Genomic DNA, 14,690 nt, shown 5'->3' on the forward strand with positions numbered 1-14,690 from the left:
TCCTCGAGTCAGTCAGTTTTTCATATGGTTTTACCTAGTTTACGTTTGATTATAAGACGAATATATTCATTTGCTTTGTATTGTACATACATTTATATTTCAATAAAAATTAAATCAAGTCGACTTTAAAAAACTATTTCATATTAGCTCTGGGTCCCATACTACACAGGTTCATACAATTCAGCATTTTCTGGGAACCTAACTACATTGTTATAAATGGGTTACCTGTGTTTAAGTTTGTCTGCACTGGAGTGAAGTCAAAAATGCCATGGTCATTTACTATTAACAAGTAAAATTGAAAGTTGTGATATTGATAACCACATAAATTTAATCTAGTTATGTATTCTTTTCATAATTTGTCTGTACTAAACTTCTTTACTTATTCTATGGTCAGATTTTTGACAGACTATTGTCTTTCAATTTATTATTAAAGTCTGAAATTTATTAAAACACAGTGTATATAATAATTCTATAAAATTATATTATGACCAGTGTGTCTACAAAAAAGTGTCTCAAATGAAGTGCAATTTTTATATAAATAAAAAACCAATGAATGTTCACGGTTGCTCAATCAAAATACGGTTTTTCACAATTGTTTTGAATACTGCAATCCTTATTAATGAATTATCTTCACCAACAATGGGCATATCTCACTCTCTACTTGCTCCCGTCACTATATTTACCACATACATTTTTCTTAGTGTCTTTGTATTTGGAGCATTGCGGGATAAATATATTTCATATTTCCTACAAATGTATGGTCTCCTTGCTTGCTGTATTTTGCAAATATCTCTAGCTATTGTTGTTTTCAATGGATTAAAGTTTGTGAAGCCATCAAAACGCCCGGTTGTGTTGAATGCTATATTACCAATGGTCTCAATATTCTTATTGTTAGCTGATCTGGTCATTACAACATTATCAAACCGAGATGGATCTTTATCCCCACCGTCACAAATTTCTACAACTGAAGATTAACATATATTTGAAGTTATTTGTTATGGTCTTTTATTAACAATATATTGTACCCAATTAAATAAAAATACAAAACGGCTTATATATATTTATTTTTAAAAATTCTCCTAATTTATTACTTCGTATAAAATAGTTGTGTGTTTAAGACAGGAGACAATTTAATAAAATATTAAATATTTTTATCCAAAATAGATATAAATTCTATTATCACTAATTTAATTTGTATATTGCATATATTATGCAACAACATTCTAAATGCAATGTATTAGTTTATTTGTTAGCAAACATGACATTTGTCTTAACCAGAAACAAAAATTTTTGAATTCTTCTCATAACAAAACATTGCCTTTCAATGCTAGGTTTACAAATACTTAAAAATGTTACCTGAAATGACTATATGAAATAAACTAATTTCATTATAATAGCTACTGCAAATTAGATCATTTTATCACTAAAACTGAGGTTCAAAGTTAACTTATAAGCCTTACTAATACACAATAGACTAAGCTGTCATTAGTTACATTTGTTTTACACAAAAAATTCAATTTTTCTTTGGAAAAGATACATGAAGATAAAAATAGTTCACAACTGCATAATTTTGAAAAAAAATCAACTTTATACATCACCTTTTAAATATATGATACTTTAAATATTGTCTCTTTATTTAAATATTTAGGAAAATGAAAACCACTTTTGGGATAACATAACCTAATTTTAATAAAACATATCATAAACACACAACACTTTTTAAATGTCTTTATTTATGATCCATAAGAATCATTCATTTCATGTTATTTATTCATAGGGGGACCATTCATCAAAGGAGGTCGCATTTGTCCCATTGGTCCCATAGGGCCCATAGGCCCCATCAAGGGCCCCATCATAGGAGGCCGCATTCCCATCATAGGTGGCATTGGTCCATGAGGTCCCATCATCATTGGCGGCGCCATAGGTCCACCTGGACCCATACCTGGAGGTGGCAACATCCCTGGCGGACCACCAGGAGCCGGTACTGGAGGCCTGGGCCCACCCGGAGCCATAACGGAAGGATCCCAAGGGGGAGGAATAGTTGTTCCTTTGGTACCAAATGGATTTTGTGCTATTTTACCAGCTTTAAATGCGGCCGTTGTTGCATCAATGAGATGCTGTGCTTGTTCTTCCATCCATTTTTGATAATAAAACTTGACATTATCTTTGTGTTTTCTTCCAGTACAATGCGTTTTTCTGACACTTGGCGAATCGTGTGTCAAATAAGTATCGCAATAATCACAATAATATTTCGGCATTTTTATTAAGTCTAATAATTTTTTGGTATAGAATATATGAAAAATAACACACGCAGACGTTACTTACTTTGACAAGATTATACTTTTTGTCGCAACATGAGCATTCGGCAAAGGTATCAAAACTATGGAGGCACTTGATATACCAAAATATTACAATGTGATCGTCCCACGCTTGAATTTTGAGAGAAAATTTAAAAAATGACTGATGAGATAAATTTTAATGAATAATTACGTATTCTCACTATTATTCGTCTACCACACATTACGATGATTTTATAAAAACTTTAAAAAAAATTGATTTAATTGTAAAACATTAATCGCAGCTCACCAACACTTGTCTTTGTACTATAATAACAACGATGGTCAGTATTCATATAATAATTTGTTTATTGTTTGGAGAAATAGAATTAACCATTTATTTAGATTTCCAGTTGCGGTCTATTTTAATTCTTTTAAGATCATGCTTCCTAGGGTTTCCATCATTACACATTTTTATTTTCCCTTTTCATTATTTAAACTGTACAATTTAAAACTAATCAAACCGTTGCAAATTAACAAATAATTTATCTTTCTATTATTTTTAACGACTAGCAACTCATAGGCTGGCGCGCAGTGCGACTTTGACGCAGGCACATGTGTGATTATAATAAGTTGTTATTTACTCTAACGATTATAAAAAATAATCAATTATTTTGCTATAATTGTAAGTGCGATGCTAGTAGACAAAAACAAAAACTAAATAAAGATGCCGGATATGAAATATATTTTAGTTACGGGCGGTGTTATTAGTGGTGTAGGAAAAGGTGTCATCGCAAGTTCCTTTGGCACAATTTTAAAAAGTTGCGGTATTGATGTTACTTCTATTAAAATTGATCCATATATCAATATAGATGCTGGAACCTTTTCGCCATATGAACATGGTAAGTCTGGTAAAGTAAAATTTAATTTTTGAGCCGCGTGGCTGTTGAAGCGAATACATTGCTTGTTCTATTTTTATTTCTAGGTGAAGTTTACGTACTTGATGACGGAGGCGAAGTGGACCTTGATCTTGGGAACTACGAGCGATTTTTGGATATTACACTACATCGTGATAATAACATCACCACTGGCAAAATTTATCAACAAGTCATTGAGCGAGAGAGACGAGGAGACTACCTTGGCAAGACTGTCCAGGGTAAATAATTATCAATTATTTTTGTATATAAAAAAGACAACTAATTTTTTTATCAGCATACTTGAATACAATTTTTGAATTGTCAAGTTGATCATTTACATATTATACTTATTTTGTGAATAAAATGTTGTTCTGATTGTTTTAAATTGAAATTGAAAATGTCGTTCTGATCTGATTGTCTATAAAAACACGTCACCATCAGTTATCCTCAAATGTTTCAAATAATTCTATTTACAATTTAACAGTTATACCACATGTAACGGATGCAATTCAAGAATGGGTGCAAAAAGTTGCCCATATCCCTGTAACACCTGATAATTCCCCACCAAAAGTTTGCATTGTTGAGTTAGGAGGAACAATAGGGGATATTGAAGGAATGTCATTTGTAGAAGCATTTAGGCAGTTCCAATTCAGAGTGAAAAGAGAAAATTTTTGCTGCGCACATGTATCTTTAGTGCCTATGGTGAGTAAATATTTAAAAAAAATGCTGTATAAAAAAAAATTATGTTTTACCTAAAATTTATAAAATTAATTTGTATTTGATAACTAACCTGTCCAATTTTTTCACTTATTGTTAATTTTTTAGCCCAAATCAACAGGTGAACCAAAAACGAAGCCAACACAATCTTCTGTCAGAGAATTACGAGGACTTGGCTTATCACCAGACTTGATTTTGTGTCGTTCTGAAAAGCCTATTGATCATACTGTTAAAGAAAAAATTTCTAATTTTTGCCATGTTGAACCAGAACAGGTAAACATGACCTAAATTATTTTGAATGGAATTAATTCTACTAGCTTCTTATTTTGTCAGGAAAACTTACTGTTTTTAAATTATCAAATAATATATTAACCTCATTACATCACACTAGATTATATGTTTTCAAAAGTATAATTAACATTTGTTTTAAAATTTAAATGATTTTATGTTAATGTATGGGCAAACATGTTTTAAAACATGTTTTAAAATGTTCTCTATTGCATATTGTTCCATTTTTTAAACAGATCTCTGACCGGATATACATAGAATCACGTGTATGTATAAATTTTAAATGTCTGATAGCTTTCTTCTTAGATTTTGCTGTAAGTGCTTTCAGCTATTCAATGTAATTTGAAATAACTGTTGTATTTAATCAACATGATTTTTAATGTACTAATAATACTTCTGTCATAGTACTCAAAATTAAATTAGTGCCAAAATTAACAGCCAATCCAGGGAAACTTCTAAGACCCCTGAGCCAATAATCTTAAATGGTGCTTGACAGCTTAGTTATTATAAAAGACTATAGGATAAGTGCCTTTTGTGCATTGTTATCCCAAATCTATTGTAGATATAAATGGTCAAAGCATTATCCAATGACAAAAGTATAGTATAGCAGTGGTTGCCCACCTGTAGAGGACTAAGACTTGTGATCATAGCTCGCGGATTCAAATTCCCGCGATATAAAATTATTTAACTTGCTCTTTGTGCATTAATTATATAAGATTGCCATTGTTTACAAACAAGTATCCAGAGGATGGGCAGCAGCGTCCTCTGAGCATCATAGTAACACACTGCGTCTTAGGGTGAGACCTATACTTTACAGTAGACAGCTATGGGCTGAAACACAATGATGCACAATGATGCATCTACCAGCTATTTACTTTCTTTTTAAATTATGAGTATCATATGTTTGTTAACATCTTTCAGACAATGAGATTCCGATAGGTAATACCTAAAAATTCACTGTGATATTGTTTAAAGCTACTACTGCATGTTGACGTTACTAAATAGGCTAAAAGTGTGTCAGAACACTTCTAGTTTTGTTTTAGATAAATGTGATAGAGCTTTCAGATCCAGGTTGTATTCGGTTATCAAAGTCTTTGGAAGAAGGATTTATTTTCAAACTCTGCCTCCGACAAAATTTTTGAATCTGTAATCAAGTTTATGTGTTTGAAACTCATAAACTTAGTGTCCTTTTACTTTACAACAACATGGTTTTAACAAAGGCAGTTTTGTTTGTTTTCACTTGTCAGTTTTGACTGTTTGCTTTAAGTAAAAATATTTGAGTCTTAATTTCTATGACACATTTTTTAAATATCGCAAAATGAATATAGCTTGCAATTTTATTGTATAAACTACTTTTATTTATACAGTAGTTGATATAGAAAGGGCTGTATGTTAACAAACATGCAGACTTGTAATAAAAATTATTAGAATAGTTTTTTTTTGCAAATGTTATTAACTTTTTTAAGTAATATAATCTGTTTTCCAGATCGGAACATATTTACAATAATACTTAATTATTTTTTAATAATTTCTATAAATAATTATACAAATGTACTAGTTAACAATGTAACATGATTATAGAAAGCCGGCTTTAGAATAAACTATAATTGAAATCCTGTGCAGATATTTTAATGGTTTGTCATTTTTTCTTGTATGACAGGTCATATGCATCCATGATCTGACTTCAGTATACCATGTTCCACTACTAATGGAGGCACAAGGTGTTGTACAATATCTCAATGAAAGGCTACAATTAAATATGTCAGTACCGCGACCTGGAAGGTAAGACATTCTTTGTAATTATATATTTACTATCCATTTTGTGTTGTACTTTTGCCAATGATATAAGGCTTACAATTGGACGATACTTCTTATAGCACTGGCCCGAAAAACATTAATAATCTATTTTGTACTTCTTATATCAAACACCCAAGGGCAACTGTTATCATCTCTTTAAACACAGTTACGCCTGTGAGAGTACAGAATTTCAAACTGACCACTGAATACATATATCTGATTGGTTATATGTGTAAATGCTTTTAGAGTGTTGAATGTATTGCGTATTTGTCAGCAAAAACCTTCAAAGCTTCTACACTTGTTATCAATAACCCAGTGTAAGTTGTGTAAGTTATCCAAGTTTTGTTATACTACTCTTCTTAATATATTATTCTTACAACTCAAGTATATGTGAACAATTAAGGCGTAAAATCTAAAATATTTTTTATAAATATTTATGAATTGATTGACCTTGCTAGCAACACTTCCTAGATTACAAATAAGCAATCAGGAAATATTTAAAACAACACAATTGTATGATTTATAGTTAATACATTTTTTACTTCATGTAAATAATTATAAATAATGTTGTAAAATATATGTGTCAAGTAAACACATCTCTTAATGTAACTTATATCTATAGTTCTACTTTAATCATCACCAAAAGTTTATCAAATGTTGAACAAAAGCTTTAGCGAATGCTTTTCCACCTATGTGGTCTTTTTTCTTATCTATCCACTAATGTCGCTATTCTGAGGTCGTCACCGCAAAGGAACCTTTCCTTCACTATTGTATTGATAATGTATGGTCAATATTTTTTTCACAAAACTTTAAAGCAAAGTCTTACTGGATCAACCATACTAATAAACCTTGTTATTGAGTTACATGTTCATTTTACTACTTATAATAGTATTTAACTAACTAAACTGCAACTACATTTGTACACCATAACATCTAAAAAAAATGACGTAGAGGTACAAGAAACGGTCTTATCGCTGGAGACGATCTCTACCAGACAACCTTTGGATGAAGATGAGAGACATGAATGAGAGGGCGGTTTAGGGTGTATATACATACAAATACATACTTTACACACATACATGTACACATGCATATATATATTCGTATGTGTGTGTCCAGCCTATTGGTACTTAAATTTACGGATTAAGAGTTATGTCGACAACTTTAGTTGACTGTCGAATTTATTTGTGATCTTAATTCGATTTAATTTTCTAACAGATTTATGCAGAAATGGCGGAACCTTGCAAAGAGAGTTGAAAATTTGCGGAAAGAAGTAAACATAACTTTAGTTGGGAAGTACACAAAGTTAGAAGACAGTTATGCGAGTGTCAATAAAGCTTTGCAGCACGCTAGCATAGCGGCTGGTTATAAAGTCAACGTGACTTTTGTTGAAGCAGTTTCTTTAGAAAAACAAATGAAAATAGACGATCCGGTGAGCTATCATAAAGCATGGCAAGACCTCTGTAAGTGCGAGTAAGTGTTGTCATAAAAATATTAACTTTTAACGTAATTTTTCTTAATTTCTTGTAACATATAAAACACTTTGTTAGTACATAGAATTACATCAGTATCGAAATAATTTGTTTACACAGTCAAGGTTATCAGTAACATTATATTAAAATCAAAGAAATGCCGTTAAATGATAAAAAGTGATTATTGAATAAGTTCTATTGTAAACCGGCTTAGCGGATTTCGGTCTTGACCTATGTAGATTTGCAGAAGAGCAACTATTAATATTAATGTAAATATTAATAGTTGTAAACTGCTCTTGAAATGCTCTTGCAAGGGAAATTTTGTAAAATCTTACTTGACTTCCATTTGGCGAAAGGAATATTCCTACCGAATTTAAAGTCTCTAATCATTATGGTTCCAGAGAGGTATCATGATGAGTCTGTAGATAGTGCAGCGGAAATCTCTTATATATATGGTGTATTTGAAGTATCTAATCAAGAAAATAAATATAAAATTTTACTGATAGATAGGTCCTTTTGTTAAGTATTTTCCGCGATTAACCACTTCAATAGAGATAGATTAAAATTTCTTGGTTGACGACTATAGTCGACGCTCGACCGTGCGCGTTTATAATACGGCCGTCGATTATAGTCGACGCTCGGCTATGTATGGTTTTGTGGCCGACAAGCGCCGTATCGAAGTGGATAACAGAAGTCAAATATTTAGATGCATATTTGATGTATTTTAAGGTTATTTTAACTAAGACTTTTTATTGGCAAGGAAGCTTCAAAGTCATAATTTATAATATTGTAAGTAATAAATTTTTTATTAGCAAAATAGTATTGCTAATAAATAATTTAACTAGAGCTTGTTTTGTTTATCATGGCACTTAGATATGCATATATAGTTCCGTTTCATTTGCCTATGGCGTCCCGATATGTTGCTTTCTCTAATAAATCAACGCTTTAACTTAAGGAAAATATGTTACCAAATTCCAATCAGATTTTAATATTGTTGCGACGTTATTACGTCTTATGTTCACCGTATTATATCTATTGACCGTACTAAATTTGAAATGCTATTGTGTTGTAAATTATTTCCATTATGAATAATTTCGCATTATATGACCTATTTGTAATCAATTTTTCCAATATTTTTTAATTTTTTCCTCAATAGTCTGTCGTTTTAGTTTTTTTTTATTAATTAATAAACTTGATAAAAAAAAACTTCAAAATGTTTAATAAGTATTAATTTTTTTTCTTGTAAAAGCCTATTAGTTACAATTTTATAATAGCTGTTCCCCGACCGCTTCGCGTGGTTGGTCCAGTCTTTAGCTGATGTAATTTCATAGATATATTCTTATGATATATTCTTTTTAATTTTTAATATGGCGAGAAAAATATTCTGGTCTTATTTTATACCTATTAAAGTAATAGATTGAAAAAATGTATTTTTTAATGAACGCTTTGAACCCGGGTAATGCGGGTAGAAGGAAATTAAACGGAAATTTCTATATATACATTATGAATAATATGATACGATTGTTTTTTCTTTACTTAGTGGCGTAATAATTCCCGGTGGATTCGGCCAGCGAGGGATGGAGGGTAAAATCGAAGCGGCACAGTGGTGTCGGGAAACACAGAAGCCAATGTTGGGCATTTGTTTAGGTTTGCAAGCGGCCGTTATAGAGTTTGCAAGAAATGTATTGGGACTTAAAGGTGCTAACACTACGGAAATTGACCCTCAATGCGAAGATAAACTTGTGATTGATATGCCTGAACATCACCCAGGAAACCTCGGCGGGACAATGAGGTTGGGGAAACGCAAGACTATTTTGGAACCTAGTTTGATATGTATGTAATTTTTTTATTTTGTATTTGATTTTCACCAACAAGATATTTCCTATATTTTCCGTATTAATCATAGTAGCTTTACTAGAGTGTCATCCATTACTTCTATAACCGCAGACGTTTTCCGAAGTGATAATACCCCTTGAATCGGAAAAAATGAAGCCTATTTTGATCTTCTATGTAGGTATAAAAACGTGTCATTTAGAAAAAAATTTACAAGAATATAATTTGAAAAATATTTTCGAACGCACGAAACGAAATATACAAATTATATTGCGGTCCATGTCATCATATGTTATATAGAATAATGAATGTGAAAATGTTTTATTTATTTTTTCAGCACAATTATACAAAAAGGATATAATTGAAGAGCGTCACAGACACCGATACGAAGTGAATCCAGAGTACATAGACCAGCTCGAGGCAGCTGGTCTTCGCTTCGTCGGCAAGGATGAAACCAAAACCCGCATGGAAGTTGCTGTTGTAGAGAGTCATCCCTATTACGTAGCTGTGCAGTTCCATCCGGAATATCTTTCAAGGCCGCTGTCACCAAGTCCGCCATTTTTAGGGTAATTTTAAAATATATTCTTAAGCGAGAAAACTCGGGAAAGACCGAACTCTACTAAATCCACTAGTTAAGATACAAGAAAGGTTGTAATAGTTAAAACAAACATTATTTTCTTCCATTTTGAATCAAAGAGTAAACTTAAAACACCTGTCCCTAGTCGGCAAACATTTGATGTTAATTAAAACAAAAAAAGCATGTTATGATTACATTTATCTTCAAGTTAATTATAATAACTTTTGATAATATAAATACCTCTTTCCTAGTAGTGAGTATTAACCAAATATTTTGTTTTAATATGCAAATCATGGACGATATTTTATAGTACCTTCCCACAATTTGAAACATAAGTTATATGCTATAAATCCTCAATGCATTACTAACGTTTGCATATGCCGGAGAAATAGTCTACCGTGTTTTCTTAAGAGTGATGTCAGCTTTTCTACATAACTAACCTAATTTTTTAAAACATCTAATAATATACGTGTTTACCCTAAAATATTGAATTTTTAACACTTACTCAATTTTGAACCATGGTCATATAACATTAATAATTGTAAATGTTTATACAAGTTTTTATTGTTTTATTTATATGCATCTCAGTAATGTAGCGATTTGGACATATTGAAAGTATAGTAATGTAACTGAAATGCTAATAAAAATTATAGAAAATTTAATGTCTCAAATGTCAAAGCGTGAAGCAATTATAATTCTATTCATAACTTTTTGTAATTTTTTTATTACAGATTAATTCTCGCCTCGCTCGGCAAATTAAAAACCTATATGACAAAAGGCTGTCGACTTAGTCCAAGAAATCAATCAGATGTTAGTTCAGGTCAGTACAAGTTTTTGTTAATTTAATTATCCGTGTTCATTAAAGTTATTACCTACGTCTAAATGTCTGTATGTTATTATTAGAGTAATAATTTATATTTCATTTATGGTGGTCTTTTCTGATGAAGCTGTAAAAGCCCCCAGGGCTCAGCAAAAATTACATCAGAGACAATAGGTATAATTGGTGAGTTAATCCTAAATTTGGATTTACATATTAAACAGCCAAAATTTTTTTTTGTTTTTTTTACTATGTACAAATTGTAACTTGGGGTTTTTTTTTAATAAAGCTACTGCATATTTTTGGTAACAATATGCATTTAAGAGATAAATGCAAAGGTTGGCTCTCGTTTTCTTTGATGGCCAGAGATACGCCCTAAAATTGGATTAAAAGAGATACAAAAAATGTCAATCCAAACAATGATATTAACTATGGCCTGACAGCAGAAATAGGCAAAGCAGTAAAATCAATCTTCTGCAAGAAATCCGAAACATTCCATTTTTATATTTGCCTTATATTATATAAATATGTTATATAAAAGACGATTTTTTTGGCAGAGCATTCTTGACCGTAGCTGATCAGTGCTCTTTTCGTAGTTTCCCCCATTTCTCCTTCGAGGCAATTTTGTGATCCTCACTTGATCACTCCATCGACAAGCTGAGCGACCTGTTAATTTTGAGCATTTTACTCTACTGGATATCATGATACCCAAAAACGTCTTATCATGTATATCTCATACATCTTTTTGATTATTTTTTCTTAATATTATTTTATGCAAACTAAACTATATTTAAAATTTACTAATATAAGAATTAGCCTCATTATCGTAAAGCACTTTATTATTACATACATAAAAATTATTGACATGATAAAATTTAATATATTTTCGTGTCAATGATTACTCTCGTTTGACCTTAAAAGGTTCTTACGATACTGCGTAATAGTGTCAATCGTTCCAAATTAAAACAGTCCTATTAGTCATTTAAACGGCTTATTAATTGATAATAATGACTGTATGACGAAAATTATAATTAAGCACATATGTAATAAAAAAATAATATTACATTTATTTGTGTTATTTTGTAATAATCAGAGATCGAATATTCTCATGAGTATTTATTTGGAACCTCAAGTTTTGGTAACAGTAGTGTAGGAAATTTTTGGAAAATTGACGTAATAAAATTCATAACAACGCGGGATGGGATTATTTTTTCATTAAACTTTTATGAAAACTAATATTTCCTCGAATGCATCCTTGGCATAAGATTTTTTGGCCTGACTTGCACTGTTGCTGAAATGGCATTTGCAGATTCTGCGGGTGCGAGGGGGCAGGTTGCTGAGAGCACTTAACCTAAAAACTCTTTTAAGGTAGCGAACCTCCTGAGATTCCTGGAGAGCCCTACGGAGTTCTTAGATCGTTTCGGCAAACGCTCCATGGAGAGAGTAGACACAAGAGTTCACACGAGGGAACCTCGACTTCGGCTGTTCTTTGTCAGTAATATTCGTTAAGGATCCGAGCCAAGGGTGCCCGAGAGGGCCGAACTTCGATTTGGTCAGTTGTTATTTCCTGGCTAACGTTACTGCCATTTCGGAAAGCGTTAGCGCTTGGAGAAATGATGGAAGATACTCCCGCAACGCATCTATCTATCTATCGGGTTGGCATACGTTATATGACGTAGATACGTCGTGCTGCGTCGCGCTGCGTGTGCCCGAAAATAGTATTTTTTATTATTGTCTCTATAAGTGACTCATTGAATTCAGAAATTGATTAATAAGTAGGTTAGTTTCACTTGTCTATATCAGATAATAAGGTAGAACATGCTTTTCCATCGCTCATTTAAGAATTTTAACATTAATGTAATTAATTCTCCAAACTTTAAATGGAACACACCATTTTTGTTATATTAAATTAGCCCTATCTTTAAGATACCAGTTACCACCTTAATTAATATAATATCAAAAATGAAATAGTTCATAAATAAGTTTTTAGCCATATCTATATCTTATTATCCGAAACATTTTTTTCTATAATTTAATATTCCTCTAAATATTTAAAAAGTACACACATGTTTATTCAATCAGCATTCTCAATTTGAATTAACTAATTATTTATATCTGGTGATAGAAATTTAAACATGTTCTCTGCATTGCAGGTATTCAGGACTTGATCACATTAATTAACATTTTTTTTTGTTTTAGATGAGGAAGATCTCTCAGCGTCATCCCTTAGTTTAATTGAAGAGAAATCTGTTATTGAAAACGGGAAATATGTTAATGGGATGAAAAACTAATAATACAATAAATACATAGTTGCATAGTGCCCTTTAGCTATAAGAAGCTATCTGTGTCTTGCGCTGACAAATAAAAATAGATAACCATATTATCATGAAAGTTTGTGGTGTAAAGATTTGTAACCCATAGTTACACTTTGGCCCACTTTCTCAAGTCTCGTTAAGATTCATATCATTTTTTTTCACCTTTATTTTAGATATAGCAACATCAACCTATTAAAAGTAGCGTAAGAAAAAATGGTAATTCAAATTTAAATTTCACCCGCAACATTATATAAATTTAAAGACAACATGCTCTCATAAAATGTTTTAATTTTATAAAAGTCTCAATAACTGTTTATTGAAAAGTTCGAATAGAAAGAAAGTGTAATACAGTACCCGGCGATAAATTTTGCACATCGACCTTTGGTCATTGTATGTCGTGCGACAGAGAACGCTCTACGAAGCCGAAATTAGAGGATTGTCTCTTTCCAAAGGTCGACGTGCAACATTTATTGCCGGGTACTGTACCCGGCGTTTTATTTGAAACATTAGGCATAAAAGGTATAATGTATAGCTTGATGTTTATATATATAGACTAGTTACATGCAATTGTCTCTGTAAGACATGAAAATTTTTGTCGAAAATTATTTTAGAGATTTGTTAAATCAAATGCCGGGTACTGTAATTATTATTTAAAGGAAACGTTTTTCAAACTACCAAATCCTATATATTTCCTAATATTCTTAAAAGAAAATCTCATTAGATACTGATCAGAATTACGATTACATATTCTATACAATAAGTCAACCATGTCAATAATAATAAATTTATTAGAGTTCTGAAACTTATTGTGGCTGTTTGTATTGCTGTATAGGCATAATTAAATGTATACCCGTATTCTAAACAAATTCTAGCCTATATAACAATAGCATTATAATGGTTATTTAGTGCCAAGCATTGTTGATTTAATTGAAGTCAACTAAAATCTATGCAAACTCATGTAATTTGAAAGTATTCAAATGGTACTGTAGTTTGATTGTATTTCCTGGCCTTATTGACTTTTTGCATTCGAAGTTCTTTTCATTCATATTACCAATAACTATATACACTTCAAATGAAAAGTTATTGTTGTATGTTTATGTTAAAAACTGAAAGTTGAAATTTCTTTGTCTCCTTACTGGAGCCCACACATTTGAAGTCTTTATCCTGCTTCAGAGCCCTTGAGTGCAAAAGGTTAATATCTTGATCCTCTCTTATAAACTATTTAGAGAGCTAAAAAGAAACAAGTACAGAGTAGCTAATAATTTTTTTTTATTTTATTACTCGAAGCTAATTATATTTAGGTGATAATTATATAAATGATTTGAAAATTAAAGATAATGCTATAGCATTATGCATTCCAACATTTATTACAAAGAATTAAATGTAAAAGAAGGGTAACAGAGGTGCCAATTGCTTTGTATCGAGTTTAGGGTAATAGATTAACAAAAATTTATTGTTTTTTAACCAAGTAATAAATAGCTATTGATTGGTGTCATTCTTCAGCAAAACAGTAAATTTTCCCGTAAAATCTGGTTAAAGAAAGAAACAAATTTAACGTTCAATATAACGATTTTTTATTTTAAGAAAAATACGAATGTATAACTGATTTTATTACGAGCGAAATATTTTTAAGATTTTTGTAACAAAAGTGTGCCTAGTGAGCCGTGTGAAAAAGAGTACA

General features: G+C 31.2%; 2 protein-coding genes across 2 annotated transcripts; one reads left to right on the forward strand and one right to left on the reverse strand.

Annotated features, from left to right (window-relative positions):
* Nucleotides 1–494: 494 nt before the first annotated feature.
* On the reverse strand, nucleotides 495–2,330 carry snRNP-U1-C (small ribonucleoprotein particle U1 subunit C). Its single transcript, XM_068775159.1, has one exon. It carries the CDS (start codon nucleotides 2,256–2,258, stop codon nucleotides 1,764–1,766), a length of 495 nt encoding a protein of 164 aa, XP_068631260.1. The 5' UTR covers nucleotides 2,259–2,330; the 3' UTR covers nucleotides 495–1,763.
* A 535-nt stretch (nucleotides 2,331–2,865) lies between these two features.
* Nucleotides 2,866–13,380, forward strand: Ctps (CTP synthase). Its single transcript, XM_068774991.1, has 10 exons — nucleotides 2,866–3,178; nucleotides 3,262–3,432; nucleotides 3,678–3,895; nucleotides 4,019–4,183; nucleotides 5,859–5,980; nucleotides 7,214–7,468; nucleotides 9,008–9,300; nucleotides 9,638–9,866; nucleotides 10,609–10,697; nucleotides 12,894–13,380. The coding sequence occupies exons 1-10, from the start codon at nucleotides 3,004–3,006 to the stop codon at nucleotides 12,983–12,985; spliced, it is 1,809 nt and encodes a 602-aa protein (XP_068631092.1). The 5' UTR covers nucleotides 2,866–3,003; the 3' UTR covers nucleotides 12,986–13,380.
* The last annotated feature ends 1,310 nt before the right edge of the window (nucleotides 13,381–14,690 follow it).

The sequence above is a fragment of the Battus philenor genome, unplaced genomic scaffold, assembly GCF_028537555.1.
Source record: "Battus philenor isolate CCGP_79_NKW_IND1 unplaced genomic scaffold, ilBatPhil1.0.hap1 SCAF_8, whole genome shotgun sequence".
Taxonomy (NCBI): domain Eukaryota; kingdom Metazoa; phylum Arthropoda; class Insecta; order Lepidoptera; family Papilionidae; genus Battus; species Battus philenor.

Coding starts and splice junctions, on each gene's coding strand:
- snRNP-U1-C (XM_068775159.1), bottom strand. CDS start 2,258: ATGCCGAAATATTATTGTGATTATTGCGATACTTATTTGACACACGAT.
- Ctps (XM_068774991.1), top strand. CDS start 3,004: ATGCCGGATATGAAATATATTTTAGTTACGGGCGGTGTTATTAGTGGT. Junction 3,896..4,018: donor ATGTATCTTTAGTGCCTATG/GTGAGTAAATAT, acceptor TTAATTTTTTAG/CCCAAATCAACAGGTGAACC. Junction 9,867..10,608: donor CCAAGTCCGCCATTTTTAGG/GTAATTTTAAAA, acceptor TTTTTATTACAG/ATTAATTCTCGCCTCGCTCG.